Source organism: Branchiostoma floridae, chromosome 13 (assembly GCF_000003815.2).
Source record: "Branchiostoma floridae strain S238N-H82 chromosome 13, Bfl_VNyyK, whole genome shotgun sequence".
NCBI lineage: Eukaryota > Metazoa > Chordata > Leptocardii > Amphioxiformes > Branchiostomatidae > Branchiostoma > Branchiostoma floridae.
Window position 1 is genome coordinate 1,077,741 of NC_049991.1, and position 20,715 is coordinate 1,098,455.

Here is a 20,715-nt window from a genome sequence, read left to right on the forward strand (position 1 = left end):
TTCGTCTTGTGGAAGGGATGTAAAACGGGGATCCTGTTTTCTAGGATGTTCCTCGAGCACATAAATCAGCCTCATAACTAAAAAAAATTGGGTACCTACTGGCTGCAAATAATACTCAGAACGTATCATTAAAATGATAGAAATTCAACTTGCTGGGGCTGAAAATTAATGAGCCATTATTCTACAAACACACGCTACAAACATTATTTTCATGTGTTACAAAATGCTACTAAGTAACAGCAAAAAAGCGGGAAAAATGCAAAAATATAGATTCTTGGTTCAAATCAATTATAGCAAGATAAAATCTGAACAGGTCAAACCTATTTCTGGTACACACCAGTGCCTTGGATCATATTCATAAAAGCAAAATGTTTAGCAGGTGGATACAATGTATCTGAATGACAAAAAAAAATCATTAAAAATATATCCATCTGAGTCTTTGTGTCTGTCTTTGTGATAGGTGATGGGAATTTTACAGATCACATAGTAGTCCGAGGGCAATTTGTTCTGAACATGTTCTGAAAACTTATATGATAAAAAAATTATATTTCTTTAGCATTTCTAATCTTACTACAGCACAAAATGTGGTAGCTATCAAAAAGTTGACATGTATACAGTAAAATTGGAATTGATCTATGACTTGATGCTGATAATATTTAATTCCATGACACTCTTCTGTCAGCTTGCAGGGGTTAAGTTTAGACTAAACAAACTAGAATTGAAATCTCCTGGAGAAGGATACAAAATGGCAAATTTGTAGTCTAGTCTGACTGGGCAGGACTAGATGCCCCTGTGTGTCACCTAATCCTGCCGTCTGGCATGACTGGCCCCAGCTGAGACTTGGTGTCCGGTGAGAAACTGCTCCACGTCGTCACTTGGCACTGTTTCACCATATTGCATGTTGGGAAGGGTGCCACGGAACAGACGTCCGCCACCGACCAGAACTCCGACACGAGCTGATCAATCCAGCCTTCCAACTCCCGCCCCGCTTTCAAACTATTCATCCTCGCCGCCGCCGCTAACTTTTCCACATCTTTGAGTTTTAGAAAGCTGTTAAGGCTGACGAAGTCTCTGTCGATGTACGTCCCGTTGGAGGGTCCCGCGTGAGTGGTAGCGGCTTCGGCTGCGCTGATAGGCCTGTTGTTTTTGTAAGCCATCGGTGAGACCAGAAACGCAGTCTCAGCCACGACCTTCCAATGGTGTAAGAGGTAGACGTGCCACGCCCCCGGTTTTAATGGTTTCTGGAAGGGAGGGGTGTGGTAGGAGAATTCCGCGTCCGGTTCTACGGTTAGGTCGTACGAAGCGGCGATGGTGTTGGCGGGATCCACCCAAACGATGGAGACGATGAAGTTGGCGCCGTCCGACTTGCTCCACCTCTGGATGACGGTGGGGCTGTCGTGTGGGCCAATCAGACGCCCCATGTTGCGAAAGATGCGCTCTTTCAGGTCCCATTCTGACCCAACCTGGCAAAAAAAAGAGGAGTCATTTTGAAGCTTAAATTTGGGCATATCGATAAGTGTTTCCTAATGTAAATGAAGCAAAATATTCACATTATTAGCAGCTCCATGCCAGAAAAGGGAGAATACAGGTTACAGTCACCCAGCTGTGTTCTGCCACCCAGCCTTAATTCAGCAGTATTAGAGTTGAGGCCTGATGCTGTCCATACTAACTAAACATACCAGTATTGGCATTATCTTAATGGCCTGTATCAAATGCATACATGTTAGAGTCTGGTAACCAGACCATTGAGAGTTTACAGTATCTTTTTGGCAATCAAAGTGCTTCCCACCCGCCCAATGTATTTAGATTTATATTGATTTATGGGCTCAAATTTACTGCTAATACTGTAAATGCAGAAATGTTCGCTGTGGATTAATGTTTGCGGTTTTCCAGCGGCCGCTTCACCGCGAATTTAAAACCACCGCGAACATTTTTCCATAACAGTAAGAGACTACAGTGCATGGTGCTACCACAAAATTAAAACCACCGCGAAAAGTCCATTTTCGTGCTACCGCGAAATTAAATCCCCGCGAACTTAAATGCATTTACAGTAGTCTGAAGTCGCACTGGGTGGAAAGATACCAAGAGAGATACGTGTACTTTGAGATACAGATCATAATACTACAGATCAACTCTTAACTACAAACTGTTGAGAGTAAGAATAACAAGAATATGTATGTATGTATGTACATACACATACACACAGACACACACACCATGTGTTCCTGACCACTAGCATTTGTAATTTTTTGACGAGGTACATGTATAAACTTTTTTCATTCACAAACTCAGTTTGGGGTTTCCCTGAGGATGTTATCCATATAATCAAATCAACATGGCCTTACTCAGATTCCTTCTTTCCATTTCCCTTCAAAACCCCTCAAATATTGGTTCCTACCTCTAGACTTAGAAGCCTCCCTATTGGTCCCGTGGGGTTGACCATTTTGTACATGTTCCTGGGCACCACCCACACTTCTAACGTCTCCTCCCCTCCGTCACTCTCCACATCAAACGTGACGATCAGCCCTCGCAGCTGGTCCCCGCGCATGTAGATACTGCCTTCCCGCGGCGGACTGATGACCGTGTACAGACACTTCTGTTCCATCCGTTTCCCGTACTGCGACACGGCGCTCTGTAGCGACAGCTGCGCCATGCGAGCGAACGCCTCCAGATGTGTCCTGTAGGTGTCGGTGTGTTTATCGTGGGGATCCTTGTGATGGAAGAAACTCTCCCAGTAACTGTTGATTCCGGGCGAGGATGCTGTTAGATCGTTGTACAGGAAGAAGTCGAGCTGGTTGATGACGTCCTGGTTTACCACAGCCTCAAACTTACGAGCAAAGAATGTCGGCCTGTTGGTCTGGAGAAAATAACAGAAGTGTTAAATAAATGTATCATCATGACAGTTGTTTTTTCTATGTACATTTCAACATCAAGCCAAAATAAGAAAACCTAGCAAACACCAACAGTAGGCCTGGTCAATACAAGGATAGACTGTTCCAAGTCAACTTTTTGTACTGCTTACAATGTACCTTATCCCAAGATCCTCCCCTCCAGAATGAAATATTCCAAATGCAGACTCTTCCCAAATTGCAAAATGATTCTTTCAAGTAACTCCATCTCTGATGTTAAAGCACCCACAAGCAAAAGTTCAAGTCATATCACATTCATACAGAGACATGGGATCCCATAAAAAGGCATAATACACATTTTAGTGACCACTGTGTAAAAGCAAAGCATTTGAGAGTGTATGCCAAAAATGTAAATCAAGTCCTGCACTACACGTGGGGACCATGGTACTTCAAATTTTAGGTAATTTGACTTTGATACCAGGACACAGGAGCCCAAAGGAAAATTGCAACAAATGAAGAAGAAAATAATTTTCAATCCGTATAAGCCAAAAGTCTGAATGAAGCCCTGTGGACATCTGTGCAGGGCACCCCTCACTAAATCTTAGGTCATTTGGTTTAAGTTCAAGGGCACAAGAGGGCAAAATATACATTTTGGTCTGAAAATGGGTTACATGTTCATGCAGCATGCAAGATGACACGTCTACAATAGTCCGACCTACAATGTTTCCTTTTTCAATTATTCTACCTGGAAGACTTTAACAAAACTTCCCCTGCAGTTTCACAGCAAGCTGTTAGGAGGCCCAAACTTATACCACATCTTCCTTGCACTAAAATGTATGTGTCATCAAAATATCAAAACCACAGCATGTCCATGGCCAAAGATACTACCATAGAAAATACTGGTGCAGTATCAAGGTTGGCCACCAGGGGGCCAAAAATCAAACTTGACTGTCGGGTCAACAGCATCCCAGTACCAAATGTTACCGTGATCGCTCGAGATGATCTGGAGCGCAGAACCGAATGTTCACATATGTCCAGCACAACTATACCTCCATGGAGGTGCTTTAATGGAAAAATTTGATGGAAGGAGAAGCAATTCAAGTATTCAAGTATTTTTGGACAACTGTCTGGCAGAATGTAGAGATTTCCACTCAGAGTCTGAAAATTGAAACATAGTTCCTTAAAAGATGGTCAAAACTTTCTCACTTCACAACCTCAATAGACTGAAGTTAGGAGACCACCCTGATACATTCTCTGAGACACAGATCAGGATCTTTACCAATATCAAGCATTCTTTAAAATTGTAATCTCTTAACATTAACATATATATCTAAATCACATATCACATTCAATGAAAGTTCACTTATTGCTAAAACGACTGTCATAGAAGCTTTTTGACATGTTTTTTCATACTACTTTCTGTTAATTGCACAATCATCAGTGGATTTTAATGCAGTTACCAGGTTTAGCAGGTTTAGTCCGCTAACCCTATACAAAAGACCAAACTTCTTTCATTTTGACAATTGTGTTTCCATGCTGGTGTTCCTTTGTCATGCCAATTGGGCTGCATATCAACCCTTGACATGGTTTTTAGGTCATAGAACCTACAAAAGGTCCTATATTATACCAAAACAGAGTGGAACCTACAGTAGGTCCTACATTACACCAAATAGAGTGGAGCCTACAGTAGGTCCTACATTATACCAAACACAGTGGAGCCTACAGTAGGTCCTACATTACACCAAACACAGTGGAACCTACAGTAGGTCCTACATTACACCAAACACAGTGGAGCCTACAGTAGGTCCTATATTATACCAAACACAGTGGAGCCTACAGTAGGTCCTACATTACACCAAACACAGTGGAACCTACAGTAGGTCCTACATTACACCAAACACAGTGGAACCTACAGTAGGCCCTACATTATATAAAATGCAGTGCAACCTACAATAAGTCCTACATTACACCAAACACTGTGGAACCTACAGTAGGTCCTACATTACACCAAACACAGTGGAACCTACAGTAGGTCCTACATTACACCAAACACAGTGGAGCCTACAGTAGGTCCTACATGTGTACATTATACCAAACACAGTGAAACCTATAGTAGGTCCTACATGTACATTATGTATGACATTGTATAAAACACCCTGAAAGCAACAGACTGGAACAGGTTTTCCTACCTGTAGCACTGTTTGGAAGAAAGACTGGAGAGAAACAAGAAAATTAACTGTAGTCCAAAGAAACTAAATTCTTTTATCTACTCATAATACTTAATGGGTATTAAGTTAAGATTGTTAACATTGCTCTAGATTTTTAAACTTTTTTGGAAAGGAAACTCGAATTTCCATTCGAATACCGGTCTTTTTTAATGTAATAGAAGTGCCCAAACACCCAACAACTACTAACATGATTGTACAAATGAAATTCCTCATTATGTAGAATTTCTGTTTCATAGGTATAAAATGCGTTTTTATTAATTCTAGAGATCTTTGGCCGCACACTAATGTGTGTTGTATTAAGTGTTGATTTTGGCAGTATTACTCAATACCACAACATTTAGTAATTTATGTCACCTTACAGCAAATACTTTAGCACAGGTACTATAATAATATTGATCATTTTACAGTTGTATCATTTTCTGTAACAGTAACATCATCAGTTTGTGTACTGTTTTTTAGTCAACAGTACAATATCAGTTTGTGTACTGTTTTATAGTTAACAGTACAGTATCAATTTTAGTACTGTTTTATAGTCAAGACTGTTTTAAGCTGTTTAAGTTGGAGTAACAGTCCACCTAGCATTTTTGGTGTCCTGGAATTTTTGCTATGAAACAAGGATTTATAAGCTTGTATTTGTATTTTCAAGTATAACAAACAAAACAAGCTATTACACAGGTCAGCAAAGGCAACTATCGCTGGGAATAGCTGACCACCAAAACTACAGATGAGTGTACAATTTACAATTATCTTGTCACAAAACAGCTGCAGAAGAATGTCCCCAATTTACTATCTTAAACATACAACAAAATGTGACAGAGCCCATATCATCTTCTTAAGCTAAGGGCACAACCCGCCGTACATGCAAATACGTGCTGTCTACGTGCCAAAATGTGGGAAATCTTTTGGGATCCATAAGTAGCTTTTGTACAAACTCATAGGGAATCTGACAGATTTTGGAGTGCGCAGACACGTCGTAGAACTTTACGTGCAGGCAAAACTTTGTGTTGCCATGTTGACATACTCCCTCCCTGCTATTTCCAGTCGTTCCCCATGTTTTCAGAAATATGTGGGGGACATGGCCTTAAAAAAAATGTACGGACAAATTGCACGTATGTCGGGTTGTGCCTTTAGGTTTAGCCAGCAGTGATCATGAGAAATCTTGCTTGATATGCTTGCAGAAAGGTGCAACTGCTGGGACGTACCTGTAGTTTGTGGAAGTCATCAGGTTTGAAGTCGTTGGGTGAACAGCCGCACCAGTCCACAATGTGCTTGTACTGACACTTACAGCCCAGCTTACGGTTCCAGTTGGTGATGCGCAGGTTGTTATCTACCATGGACAGGCACATGGCACTGTTCTCCAGCACTGTGTGGAAGAACGACTGAAAGGTAGGGGGAAGGGGCATCAGTTAAAACCACTCTCTTCACAGATTCAAATACAACCAGACAGACATGTATCTAATGGGAGGTAAGAATTTCACAATGGCAACTTTACATCAACCCTCATAATACCACCAGGTACCCTAGGACCACCACATAAAGCACATGTGACCAGTTACAATTTTGGTCAGGTAATCATTAACATGGCAGTGTTTTACAAGAATTCTGATAAAATGCCGGCCGACGTCTGTAACCAATCTGTGACAAGTGAATGAATCAGTCTGTATGTCAACTAAAAGCTCTGAGATAAATAGAAGACAATAAGATTAAAACAGTGTAGGAAGCTGACTCTACCTCTGCAGGAAGAAGTGTGTACTTGTAGAAGTGTTTCAAACTTGTGACCAGTTCGTCGTCAGACGACGTGACATAGTCACAGAAGGCGCGGTTCAGCGCCACCCAGTCGCTGCCGCCATCGATGAGGATTCCCTCGGGAATCTTGCGGTCCCCGAGTCGCCACATGTGCGTGTCGCACTCGTAAAACACCCGATCCAACCCCTGCTTCTTGATGAACCTGAGGAGAGAGCAGGACAAAGTCAGGACAATGTTTTACATGTAGATAAAGCAGGTATCTCAATGGGCCATGCCGTGTCGACTATTGTTTGCAAAAGACTTTCGATATCAGTCACCAAAAACCACTATTAGGTATCAATGAGTGCCAGTATATTGCCCAATTTGGTATTTTGTAAAACTTAACAAAAATCATTGTGAAAATTTCAAAATACTGCAAACTAGCTGAAAACAGGTGAGATCACTGCAAATCTCTTTTTGAGTTGAGTTGAGTTTATTTTTATCCACATTTGATCCACAATCTCTTTTTGAGGAAACTTCTTAATTATTGCGCGTTGTTTTTTAAACTTCGTAGCAAAACTGCCAACCCCGCACTAGGGGAATGAAACTCCGATTTGTTTGTTAAGGTCACATACTTTACGAGTTTGTAGCAAGTCATTGCAATTTAATTAATGCAAATATTTGTCACCGACAGACACAGCCCAGTGAGATCTTCACTCTAATGACACCCATATTCCATAATAGGACTTACCGCGAACCTGAAATCTGTCCACTTAGCTGCTCTCTTCCCCGATTAATAGTCTGGCACCAGTTAACAGGCATATGTTTGAAATTTGAATATTAGTTTCTAATCCTGTTACACTTCTTTATTCAATAGTTGGTGACATTGAAGGCAGAAGTTTGGATGAGAATCAGTACCAGACTATTTTGTTGATGGAAGCAAACATAGCAATGGAATACATAGAACAGGATGGATTCCTGGCTACCACTACACCCTCCAACCACCATCTCCACCAAAGGTTTCTCCACCTCTTGACAGACAGAATCTTTCCTAAAATTGAAATCATTTCCCAAAAAAAGTAAAACCCTCCACCAAGAGATATTCCCACCCCCAGGGTCCACGAAATACGTTTTTGTCACCTGTGATTACGGTACGGTTCACTTCGACTTCCCGATGTCGTTGCTTTAGCGCTACAGGTGGGCAAAATTAACATCTCCGTGTTAGAGAGGAACCAACATGTGTGCAAACGTTAAGCTAAGTTGTAATCATGTGAGGTTTACTTGTAATTACATTGACTCACTGTGACATACATTGTAGGTTTTTTTCCTTTTAGAACAGTAGTCATGTGCCAAATGACATTTAGTCTTATTGATCTGTTTCCTTGTAACCAGTATATATCTAATTTGTAATAACCAGCAATGTCATACATGTATTTCCTTTTCTTAGTAGCCAACTTTAGTATACTTTGAAATGAAAGAAGAACTACATGATAATTGCCATATTCAAACAATACATGATGCTAACATAGGACTTTCTTACTGGATGTTATTGTCATTTTTCAGCCAGATGACTTACATGTAAAATTTGGCATGGAAATTATGTGGGCAAATACTCCAGGAGCGTGTGTTTTATATATTTCTTGTACAGGCCTTTAGAATTATTACCACAGTGACTATGAATATGAAGGTATTGTAATCAGTTGATTTGTTTGCTTGTTTGTCCTGGTGTGTGTCTGCAGTAGCCTGCCAGGATGTGAGCAGAAAAGGTATAATAGGATATTTTCTGACTTGTATATTATCTATTTGGCTGGCCTCCAATGTTGTAGACATGGATACTGAAATTTGGTATGAGACACCTAGGACACATACCCAAAGGCATTCTTTGTGTCATAGTATTATAACCAAATGACTTAAAATTTACTGTGAGGGTACATAGAACATACAATATGCCCACCAGGACTTCAATTCACACACACCAGTACCTACAAAATGATTTGCTTAGCGATTTTTGCTATTTGCAGACCAAAAATGGTTTATTGCCCTGGTCTTGAAACCAAATGACCTAAAATTTGGTATGAGGATACTGTTGAGTATTCCCACAGAACTCATTTAGTACCTTTTGCATAAACTATTTCAAATTTTTCTTTTCTTTTCTTGGGTAGAAGTATTGGGGGGGGGGGGGGGGTTGATATGTAACAGATCTATTTGTGCACAGGGAGTGAGATGGAATAAGATGTGTTGCATTTACGCAAATGTGGCCTTTCCAATACACATTATATCTAGCTTACCAAACCAATATTGTTCACATCAACAACATCAATTTCTGGATTTCCCAGCCTGATTATTATTGGGTGGGTCAACAAGTCCTTTATTTCCTGCCAGGGGATGAATTGCACAGAGTTTACGATAGGCAGGGCTGAATCACAAGTCAGGAGCGGCTGTCATGTGGCGCCAACTCAAGTCACCACAATACGACAGTTATTACCCCAGTTGTGGCCAAAGGACTCACACTTTAACGTGCTCAAGGTGTGGCTCTCCTCAAACAGGACCTTACTGAGGGACGGCCCTAACCAAAGCTACACAAGTGTAGGTACCCATTTCCACCTGAGCAAAGTGAGGAAAGTCATGTGAAGTGCCTTTCCCAAGGGCACAAGATCGGTAGCATATCAATGGATTCAGACCCAGGACCTCTGGGCAAAACATCCTGCTGTTACATGACATGACCACACAATTTCATGTCATTTCCAACCCGTTTTAATGTGTTTTGTGTGAATGTATCTCCCACTAAGTCCTGGCAGAAAATATTTCAAAATGGTTATTGTCATTATCCTGGGTAAGAGATCCTTTCATTTATATACAACAATTTCAGAACAAATGTTTGGATGACGTTGCAGTTGACGTTCAATAAATAAGAAGGAGTTACAGTAAGAATGTTGTTGAGACCTGTTGTCATCCCTGCCGTGAGACTTGAGGAAGTTTTCCTCACGATGGAGAGTCAAGAAGGCTGTCAGCTGGTCAATGGGTCTGGAGAAAACAAGAAAATACATCATCTCATCTTCTCAATACCATATACAATATAATCCTGTGTGGCCAGTAGTGACATATTGCACAAACTTAAAGATGACAATTGATCTGCATAGCCAGATACACACAAATTTATAAATCAGTTTTTTTTTCTTACCAGGGCACTGTACACCCTCATACTTTCTAACAAAAATCCAGATGACAACTACCACACCAGGCAGGGTCTTGACTGTGACCTGTCTGACCAAAATTTGACTTTTTTGCTGACTTGATTTGTCTGAATAAGTAACATGCTGACTTGAAGTGACTTCATTGTCTTATGAAATACAATCCTTGTAATTGTCCATCACAACAACCATTATTTCCTTCCTAAATAGTTTCATCAGGTTGGTAGATCAATTGAACAAAGTCTTCTTCGTTACACAACCTTCTTTTGATTCTTCTGTAAACGTTTCAATGACTATCTGTCGCCTTCATCAGTACAAAATGAAACAAATACTTTCGGTATGATATGAACTAGACAATCCGATAGTGGAATTCAAACTTAATTTTGCATTTCATATAGCACCGAAAGTATTTGTTTCATTTTGTACTGATGAAGGCGAAAGATAGTCGTCGAAACGTCTACGGAAGAATTAAAAGAAGGTTGTGTAACGAAGAAGACTTTGTTCAACCATTATTTCCTGCTGTATGCACACAGTAACCCATCAGCCCAGCACCAGCTGTAGTGCTTACTTGGTGGGGTAGTCGGTACCACTCAGGTTGATAAAGAAGTCCCACTTCCAGTCGTACATGGCGCGGAGGTCGTTCATGCAGCGCAGCAGCATCTGCAGCAGGCTGGCCCCGCCCCAGATGGTGGACATGCGCCACGTCGTGAAGCGGATGTTGTGGTACGGTCGGAAGGCCTCCTGCAGCTCCCTGTGCAGGTAGTGGGACCGCTGCAGGGACAAAGGACAGGTCAGGACCAGCATTCCTGCCAGAAACCACCATAGAGGAGGTACGTACTAACCTGGTCTTCATGGCAGGGGTCCTGATGGTACATACATGGGTGAGATAGTAGGGATCATGGTAGTACATACATGTATATAACCAAGCATTCCGCATCATCCGAGGTATCAGCCCGACCGCTGGTCAGATCGCTGTGTTGTATTTCATTTATGTCATACCCACCTGAGAAAACCCATGGTTTGATGCGAAATGTGCCAGAAGTTGAACAAATTTGGTGCCCTTGAACAAAAAGTGTTACAACTGCAATGTTCCAACGTCCGAATCAGGTATTCGAATTTTCAACCACGCCTCACTCGTCGCGGACAGGGTACGTTCGAATTATTCAATGGAAGCCTGTGTGATACAACCTCAAAGCCTGTGTGATACAGCTTTTTATCACACGGTCCAGAACACTTGTATCGAACATCATGTCATACCTGTGATGCAAAAACGTTCGATACGGGTGTTCCGGACCTGGCCATAACTTCCTTATCGCACAGGTTCGAAAGACGTATCACACGGGCTCCATTCAAATAATTCGAACTGTTTCGAGCGGGTCGAGTGCGGCGCCATCAAAAGTTCAAATACCTGATTCAGTGTTGTATTCTATATTTATCACGGCCCAGGTATGACATAAATACATGTACTAACCTTATCCACAAGGATGAGATAGTAGAGGTCCTAACATGTACTAACCTTATCCACATGGATGAGATAGTAGAGGTCCTAACATGTACTAACCTTATCCACATGGATGAGATAGTAGTGGTCCTGATGGTACATAGTTTACATGTACTAACCTTATCCACATGGATGAGATAGTAGAGGTCCTAACATGTACTAACCTTATCCACATGGATGAGATAGTAGAGGTCCTAACATGTACTAACCTTATCCACATGGATGAGATAGTAGAGGTCCTAACATGTACTAACCTTATCCACATGGATGAGATAGTAGAGGTCCTAACATGTACTAACCTTATCCACATGGATGAGATAGTAGTGGTCCTAACATGTACTAACCTTATCCACATGGATGAGATAGTAGTGGTCCTGGTGGTAGATGGCCTTGAGTAACCTCTTGACCTGTCTGATGGCCCTCCCGTGTACCACCATGACAAAGGCAATCCTGACAGGAGTTCGACCATGTAGGAAATAGTCCTCCTCCATGGGCACCTTGTGTGCAGGTTTACCTGTATAGAAAGAATAAGGCATGTAAGGTATTTGGTACTGACTAACACACACAGATACTTATTTGCTACAACTATGAGTATTAGATAGTACTGTCCATATCCCTGGTAGAGTGAGTAACCACAGTACCACCAGGTCCTGTATTGTCTGTACCCCCTGCTATGGTGGTAACTTGCCCCCGTAGCTTCCATACCCTTGTAGTACCTGTACCTCTTGTAGCTTTCGCACCCCCATTGTGTCTTGTACCTCTGGAAGTGTTCATATGCCTGTAATTTTTGTACCTCCCTTAAGTGTCTATACCCATTGAATTGTCTGTACCAACTGGACCCCATTTTAGGTTTATCATTACGAAATAAGTGGCTCTTCTGTTACCAGTTTGAATTGCCCCCCATATCTTGCAACAAGTACAGGTGGCCCGCCGCACTTCCACCTAAGTGTCTAAAGACAACCATCATCGGTTGCGAAGCGTCACATGACGGTACATATATACCATCACCAGTCTAAAGTGGGGCTTAAGAAAGCACTATAAATTCAACTCCTTTCTCCTTTAGTGTTTTTAAAGAAAATTTCAAGCACAACAAGACAAAAAAGTATCTTAAGAGTCTTAAAGAATGGTGCATTAGGGTTCAAACGACCCAAGACCAAACATTGTAAGGACATTTAAATCAGGTTGAGCATTGTCCAAGGAACCAGATGGTACAGTATACACACACCTGGCACAGCACATCTATAAATACCATTCCTTCCTCACGGGGAGACAACAGAATTCTACTCATGCCAGAGAGCTGGGTAAAGGACGCCACACGTCGTCATGACAGCGGTTGTCAGCAGGCCTAACCTGGCACTGTGCAAGCACTACAGACTCTTATCCTGCCCTTCAGCACCAGTCAGAAGGTAAGGAGAGGAGCCGTGTGTTTGTCCAGTGTTTGTACAGTGTGCAGGTATGGGGAGGCACGTATTGATCAGTGCAGACAGCTGTCGTGCTGGGGAACATTACACACAACTCAGGCACGGGACGAGGAAGGAAATACTGACACTCTGCCTTTAAGTAAGTGCAGAAAAACATTTTCTATTCCTTATGCAGTTCAAACAGTATGAGTGATACTCATTGTAAATCATGTTTGATTCAGGTGGACAATGATTAGAAGTACTTTCACCATTGTTTATATTTGTCCTGAGCACAATGTACATTTGCAAGGGCAAGAAATGTCTGCATTACATTGTAACGCATTACGTGTACATGTACATTGTAACCTGTCATACTTTTTGCAGGTGTTGTGTCAACTTTTAACAAAAGTATAGGTTTTGTTGTCTTAACTTCAAGAGATGCACAAAGATTTATGCTTTTTTTACTTCCATTCTTCTGGCCTTTAGTTTTTGAGGATTTACTACGTGTTGTGTCGATGGTACTTATGTGGGCATATGTAACCACAAAGATGGCTGGTGTATATAAGCGAAACAACTTTCATATGTCACTATAGGTTTCCTGTTGTCAAAGTTGAGTGCATTTTATAGGGTAGATTCTATACCTCCAGAAAGGCCCAACTTAACATTTCCAGAAGAATTTATGAGAGTTGATGTTTAGATTCACTGTGAGTAGACTACTTTGATTGTCTACATCTTGTGCAGATCAACAATTATGCCACAGTATGCTCAAGGTTAGCTTAATTTGCCTATGAAGTTACAGTTACAACCCAGTCACATTCACACCATCATTTGATGAGATACAGTACTGTTAAATGGTGAGCTTGACGAAGATACCCAGTCCCGCGATGGCCAGGACTCTTTATATAAGGACTCTCTGAAATCATCCCTGAAAACTTTTGGCATACAGACTGACTCTTGGGAGCAAATTGCGAGTGACTTGCCACAGTGGTGACATGCAGTCCTGTAGGGTGCCACTGCTTCTGAGGAAGCACAGAAAACTGCTACCCAGCAGAACAGGCAAGCCAGAAAGGAAGGTGCAACAAACCCTCCTTCCAACACTGTTCTAATTCCCTGTCCACACTTTAACCACCAGTTCTGTGCAAGAATAGGGCTGTATAGCCATCTGAGGACTCAGCCTATCCAACCTGAAGAGATATCACAAATTGGTTATCCTCATACTGACAGACGAACACCACCTTTGTCATGCTATCATTGCGCGACTCCAAACTGAGTATTACAAAAGAGGCTGTCTTACATGTAGATTCCGTCAGTGGTCGGTTCCATCAAAGCCTCCTTTAAAATCCTACAACATGAGCATGGCCTAGGACAAGTGCGGCCGTGCCATTAGCTGTACAAATTTGCACCTCAGCCAGGTTAGTTTACAAACAGGTGGAAGGCCACGTAAGGCATTGATGATTGTCATCTGAGCCCAAGCACACAAGGAGAAGTACATGCATGCAGTCAATGTTCTAACAAAAACTCTGCTTCAAACTTTCACACACTCAAACTGACAGTGTGTTGATCAAAGTACTGATCAGGAAAGTGCATGTTGTCCTGTAGTTTCCCTGAGATGTGGGTAAATGCCAGTCTACTACTAGTACTACTAGCCTGAAACATCAAAAGCTATCTGTCAGCAAAAAATCAAGACCATAGCATGTCCGGGTCAAAAGATAAAAAAATTGAAGTTCTGTTGCAGTACCAAGGTCACACACCAGGGGCCCAAAATCAACCCTGACCTTCATCTTTGCAATACCTACCCACATACCAAATATCATTACAATCTATCCAGAGAGTTATGGTGACCACAAATATCCAGAAACACAAACAACAAACACACACACACACACAGACACACACACACACACACCCAAAACTATACCTGCATTTTTCGTGGAGGTAATAATAAATCAGACTCACCAGGTCTGGTAGGCAAAACATTTGCTCCATGCTTTAAATTGAAGTGCTTTTTAGTGAAAAACAGAAAAAAGACTTCGTTACCTTACTTCAGGTAAATATGCACAGAAACATGCATGTTATACATACATGTTTCGAGCCAGTAAAAAGTTGGTTCGGGCAGGTAGAAAGGACCATCTAATTGCCCAATTGAAGCAGTGAACTGGAAAAGTGATCCAACCCTGTTAATGTCAAGGACATCAGAGATGCCTGACGGTTCTGTCTACTTTTTCATAAGTTGCATAAAAATAAATTAAAAATCATGAAAACCTAAGGATTTTGTTCACTACTATCTCAGCATGTTTCCATTAGACAACAAATCATTTCAGTTTCCCACATACATGTACATGCCTGGAAGCATGTAGAATACTGCTTAACATTCATGAATACCAAAACAAAATCACACTTAAGTAACCTTGAATATTAGTACACTAAAGTAGGATATTGAAGTCGATGACAAGTTCTATCCTGTTTGAGCAATTCTTAATACTACTCTTTCCTATTGCAACGTGTGTCTTTTCCCATAAAGCATGTTAAACTTTATTTCCACTTGACTAAATTTAAAAACACAAAGTGACAACTCCAGATCCCCTGCTGAGTCCTTATCTTGTAGATGTCCCCCTGGTGCGACCACGTTTACCTGTCACATACATGTAGAGTACAGTCATATCATCTTACACTTTGAACCTACAACAAACATGGGGACTGATGCTTCGTTGGAGAAGAAAGACTGCATAATGTTAGCACCAGCCCAGTCATTCCGTGTCTCAGTAATTAGCATTGCTGTTTATAACAACCAGAACCAGCCCGGCAATGATTGATGCTAGTTAATGATTGTTGCCATAGTGACCTTAAGAGCTGACAAAGATAGCAAGGATATTCTTCTAAACATTGTCAAAACATCTACACTATCATGAAGAAGTTTTAGCGCCTGGCTCTCAACTAATGTCTTTTGTTTCCTAGAAGCATAAGGACCATCTGTCAACAAGACCAAGGCTTCTACCTAGACCGTTGACAGGCTCTACAGGCATACATTGATGGGAAGAAATGTTGGTTAAGCAGGCATACAAGAGACCATAGTACAACTAATGGGGCAACAACTGGCTATACATCTAGGTTTGCTTCTCCTAGCCCTTCTTTCAGGTAAGGTTACTATGGTTTCTACTTTATCCATTTATTAAAAAAAAAATTTAAAGCAAACTGATTAGGCCACATTTGCCACATTTTTCTAAAGATGATACAGCATTTATGGACCACTCGGGATATTAACAGTAACTGTTGTTGAAGTCCTTGTTTGAAATCATCCCCAGTTTGGGCAAAACATGGACAAATTTCTGGGACTGAAAAAATGCATGGAAAAACTCACATAAAATACTCACCCCTTCTCCACTAATCTTGAACAAGCTTTTCTTCTCTTTTTACTGCGCAACTTGATATAAATCAATGATATCTTAATACAAGTGTGCATTTACCCCGGTATACCACTGCACAACTTGTGAACTAGGCAACGGCAAGTTACAATTTGCTCAAATTTGGGGGTGCAGTGAAGGTACATTTCATAGAAGAAATGTTGTACAGTACATAAAAACAACATGTTGATTCTCTGAGCAATACTGTAAATGCAGAAACTTTCGCAGTGATTTAATGTTTGCGGTTTTCACGGCGGCCGCTTCACCATGAACTCAAAACCACCACAAATATTTTTCCATGGCAGTAAGACTAAGAGACTACAATGCATGGTACTACCGTGAACTTAAACCCACCGCAAAAAGTCCTTTTTCGGACTAGTGCGAAATTAAATCCCCACCAACTTAAATGCAATGACAGTAAATACAAATAAAGTATGCACCATGACTTTGGCAACAACTTGCAGCACCTTTTGGATTTTTGATGAGCATAAAAACAGAATATGGTTATAAGGAAATTGTTTTTCCTGGTGAAGAGCATATAAAACACATACTGCAAATACCATAATAACACAGAGGCTTGCATGGAGTCTTGTTGATGTATTTTTCCCCTATGGTTTTTCCTAAACAATATTTCACGATAGGAAAGAATCAGCAAGTGTACATGTGATAGAAAGTCAGTATTCAGGGACCCAGCTAACATATGAAGTGAAGAGATATACTAGTAATCTTGAAAGAAAAGCTATTTTGGCTTACATGTGTTAACAGGTGGTTCTTGCACGCACCAATGAAACTATTAGTACTGTAAATGCAAAAATGTTCCTGGTGGTTTTATATTCTCGCTTTTCGTGGTGGCCACTTCACCGCGAACTTAAAACCACCACAAACATTTATCCATTATAGTTTTTGACTATAGTCTATGGCGCTACCGCGAATGTAAAACCACCGCGAAAACTCCATTTTCTCACTAATGAAAATCAAAAAATCAAATCCCCGCAAACTTAAATGCATTTACAGTAATCTAAACCCTGGGGAATTTGAACCCCCCACTGGGCTATCATATATTTGTTCTGACTTTGTAGTTTGTACCCTAAAGCTATGTCAAGTAATGCCTTTATCTTAGTTTACTTTGCTTCAGTGCTGTCTCCAGGACCCGTCCCTCCGTCCCTGGACGGAAATTTACTTGTTGGGACGGAAAAAAATTTCACCCATTCCGTCCCAAAAAATCTTAATTTCATCATTTTCATGACATGAAGATGCAGTTTTGTAAGCTTAAAATGGCAGATTCAATAACTAAAATAGCCTTCCGAATTCAAATTTAATCGACTTTTGCCTTTTTCTTCACCATGTCTCCACCTTCCAAGCCACGAGATAAGCGTGGCGCAAAAAAAGGCGGGGCTGCGGCGTTATCTTACCTTACCACTGTGCCTTACCACAGTTGTGGCTCTTTAGGCTAAAGTCCCAATGTCGACTAGCACCACGGTCCAAACATAAACTACGGGTGAGACCGGGACTCTCCAACTGATGATGTGGCGAACACGCGGTGTACGCCTGTTCTTTTCATAAACATGTTCCAGACACGCCCTATTGGCGAAAGTTCGGGGGTTGGCAGAAATCAGCTTCTTTTTGTATGCAGGCCGCCCGAGCTGTGGGCGGAGAACGCATCCCGCCCAATTTGTTTCCATATAGTAAAAGATGTGTGTGTACTGGTGTATGAACAAGCATGGCAAGAAAACATCTGTAATAATCGATATCACTTTTATTCTATGTTTTATTTTGCAATGCCGATCGGAATCACTAGGCTCTTGTACGTTTTAAAATCAACATTAACGGGAAACTGCAATTCATTATGAACCTGACACGGCAGTTCAGAAATTATCTTTCTTTTAATACTCGGCCGTCGTGTGTGTATCGGGACCTCAGTAAACCGTCACACTGGTGATCTCCATAATTCTACAACCATCAACAAAGGAGGTTTTTCCCCTGGTGCAAACTGTAAACAGATGGCAAACAGCCAAACACCATATTCTCACCGTCTACGTCTACGATGTGACGAAGCCACGGCCGATTCTTGCGCCATTTATCTTCAAAAGAACGCTTTTGCTTGGAGTTGGGACCGAGTTCGCAGCGCCGTGTTCGTAAAGTTCCGCGTTTCATTGTGACTGACATGGTGTTACCGCTTTGTCCGCGCCGCTGCTGCCTGTGATTGGTGGGAAGTTGATTGAATTTGAAGAATTATGACGCTCGCCCTGTCGCAGGCGCTACTTCAAAAGGCTACCGCCGATGCTGCTACCATGGTAACAACACGTCTTGCCGCGTTTTCCAACTCGCTGCTGTTACAGCTTACATACATAATTTTCGGGGGAATGTAAACCTGTTTTCACGGGAAAATATCAGGAATCGATCTTGTGTATTTTTTGCCGATCTTCCCCTAAAATTATACGGGAGTAGCCTGCGACGGTATTCTTACCCAGCACTGTGAACATGATCGCTGTTGGTAATTTTCCACCGATCTGCAAATCTGTACCCTTTGGACGGTGCTGGACGACGAGCAGAAAGGTGTTCATTTTTATTGAGAAATGCACATTCCTTTCAATACGATCTTACGATATCTTACAAGCTGAAATGCGTCAATGGACCTCGGTCAATAATGCCAACACCCGCGGCGTTATCCAGCCCTGAGCTATCCACAAATTATCGATCAACAAATACGTGAAAATGACGAAGAAAAAGTATCATGCAAAGTTCAGAGTGTAAACGCAACACTGCTTAACGAACAATATATTTCGTCAGCGAAATGCCGACCAAGGGGCGGGCAGTCGGAACAAAGCCTTTTGTTTGGAGAGTGGGGTTTTGGGGTGTCGGTAGTCCTACTTTACGAAATTAAATTTTGCCTCTAAAAATACGTGAAATAGCGTTTTAGAGGGTTTGAATTTTCAAATTTTCCTGGGGGAGCATGCCCCCGGACCCCCCTAGTTTGACGAGCGCCTGCGGCGCTCGCATCGGGCCTTCGGCCCGATCCCCCCCACGCCAATGTTAGGGACGGAAATAAATTTAAAGCTGGAGACACCACTGCTTTGCTTCAATCATGGATGATTAATACACACTCACATTTATCCATTAAAAACCTATTAGCAAGAGACTGGGTAAGTGCCATGAGCTACAAAGCCCAATATTAGTAATATACATTAATATACATGGCAGGAAAATCATGTCAACTATACTGCTACATTAACATATATTAGCACAACTATATATTGTGCACACTAATGAATTGCCCTCTCTTATTGTATTTGCTGTGCTTGATTTGTTCACTAATTTTGACAATTATGGGGAAAATTTGCAGAGTACATTTCTTTGAAGATATGTGCTCTAGAAGGAGAACTCAATCGAACAATTGGTCACACCTGCATAATTCTTCAACCAGGATTAGGGTATAAAACACATGCTAACACAGGCATAAAATAAACAAAGGCTATGTACTGTTTATTTGGCCTTGTCTGTACAATTCTAAGGAAAATGGTGTTGAAACTATAAATTGGGTGGCACTATAATATTACACAAATAACATTTAACTGGTTTGTGTGTGTTTGTGTGTGTGTATGTATATGTGTGTGTGTGCCTCTCTGTGTGTGTGTGTGTGTATGTGCCTGTGTGTGTGTGTTTGTGTGTGTGTGTTTGTGTGTGTGTATGTGTGTGTGTGTGCCTGTGTGTGTGTTTGTGTGTGTCTGTGTGTGTGTGTTTGCTTGTGTGTGTTATGTACATACACACACAACCCTTTGTCTTACACCTCTCTCATACATTAAGTATATAGATGTAGTCCTACAATCACTAAGACTGAACTATCCCTCCCACAGGTTGTACTAGCACAGACTTCTATGTGGCCCTTTCTGGAGTGGACACACCCGCCTGCGGCACCTATCCCAGCAACCCTTGTTATTCAATACGCCATGCCGTCTCCCTCACCCATCCAAACGACACCGTGTACATCAACGCTTTGTCCTACACCTCTCTCAACAACACCGACTCCACGTTTGGCTGTGGTGATGTCACCAACAACTTTACCCAGGCAACCATTGTTCTCCGACACAGCCTGTCAATCATAGCTCTTGATCCCAGGGTAGTTATGGACTGTGGAGCGGTGGCACCTGTGTTCCTCATAGATGGGAATGGAACAGATGTAACTGTCATCTTTGATGGCTTTGTCTTCAGGAACATTACCCAGAACAAGGGGACAACAGGTATAGCCATCACCGCACACAACTGTCGCCTTGTCGTCACAAACTCCGCATTCCTCGGGAATCAGGCGCACGATGGACACCTGGTGGGGGCTTTATATTACCATGGCAACCACCTAGAAATCAGCAACTCCATCTTTGCAGGGAACGACGGCCCCCTTCTGATTGAGACAGGTGATCGGACA

At 41.7% G+C, this 20,715-nt stretch overlaps 1 protein-coding gene across 2 annotated transcripts in view; it reads right to left on the reverse strand.

Annotated features, from left to right (window-relative positions):
- The window catches only part of LOC118429184 (xylosyltransferase 1-like), a 42,675-nt gene continuing 21,960 nt past the window's right edge, over positions 1-20,715 (reverse strand). Inside the window, exons 3-10 of one of the 2 annotated variants that reach the window (XM_035839635.1) lie at positions 11,839-12,008; positions 10,562-10,764; positions 9,746-9,826; positions 7,943-7,993; positions 6,809-7,025; positions 6,280-6,456; positions 2,399-2,857; positions 1-1,463 (exon numbers count right to left, since the gene is read on the reverse strand). In XM_035839635.1, the coding sequence (XP_035695528.1) occupies positions 798-1,463; positions 2,399-2,857; positions 6,280-6,456; positions 6,809-7,025; positions 7,943-7,993; positions 9,746-9,826; positions 10,562-10,764; positions 11,839-12,008 (2,024 nt within the window). In that variant the 3' untranslated portion in view covers positions 1-797. The remainder of the gene's footprint in view (positions 1,464-2,398; positions 2,858-6,279; positions 6,457-6,808; positions 7,026-7,942; positions 7,994-9,745; positions 9,827-10,561; positions 10,765-11,838; positions 12,009-20,715) is intronic. The other variant, XM_035839636.1, reaches the window with a different exon arrangement.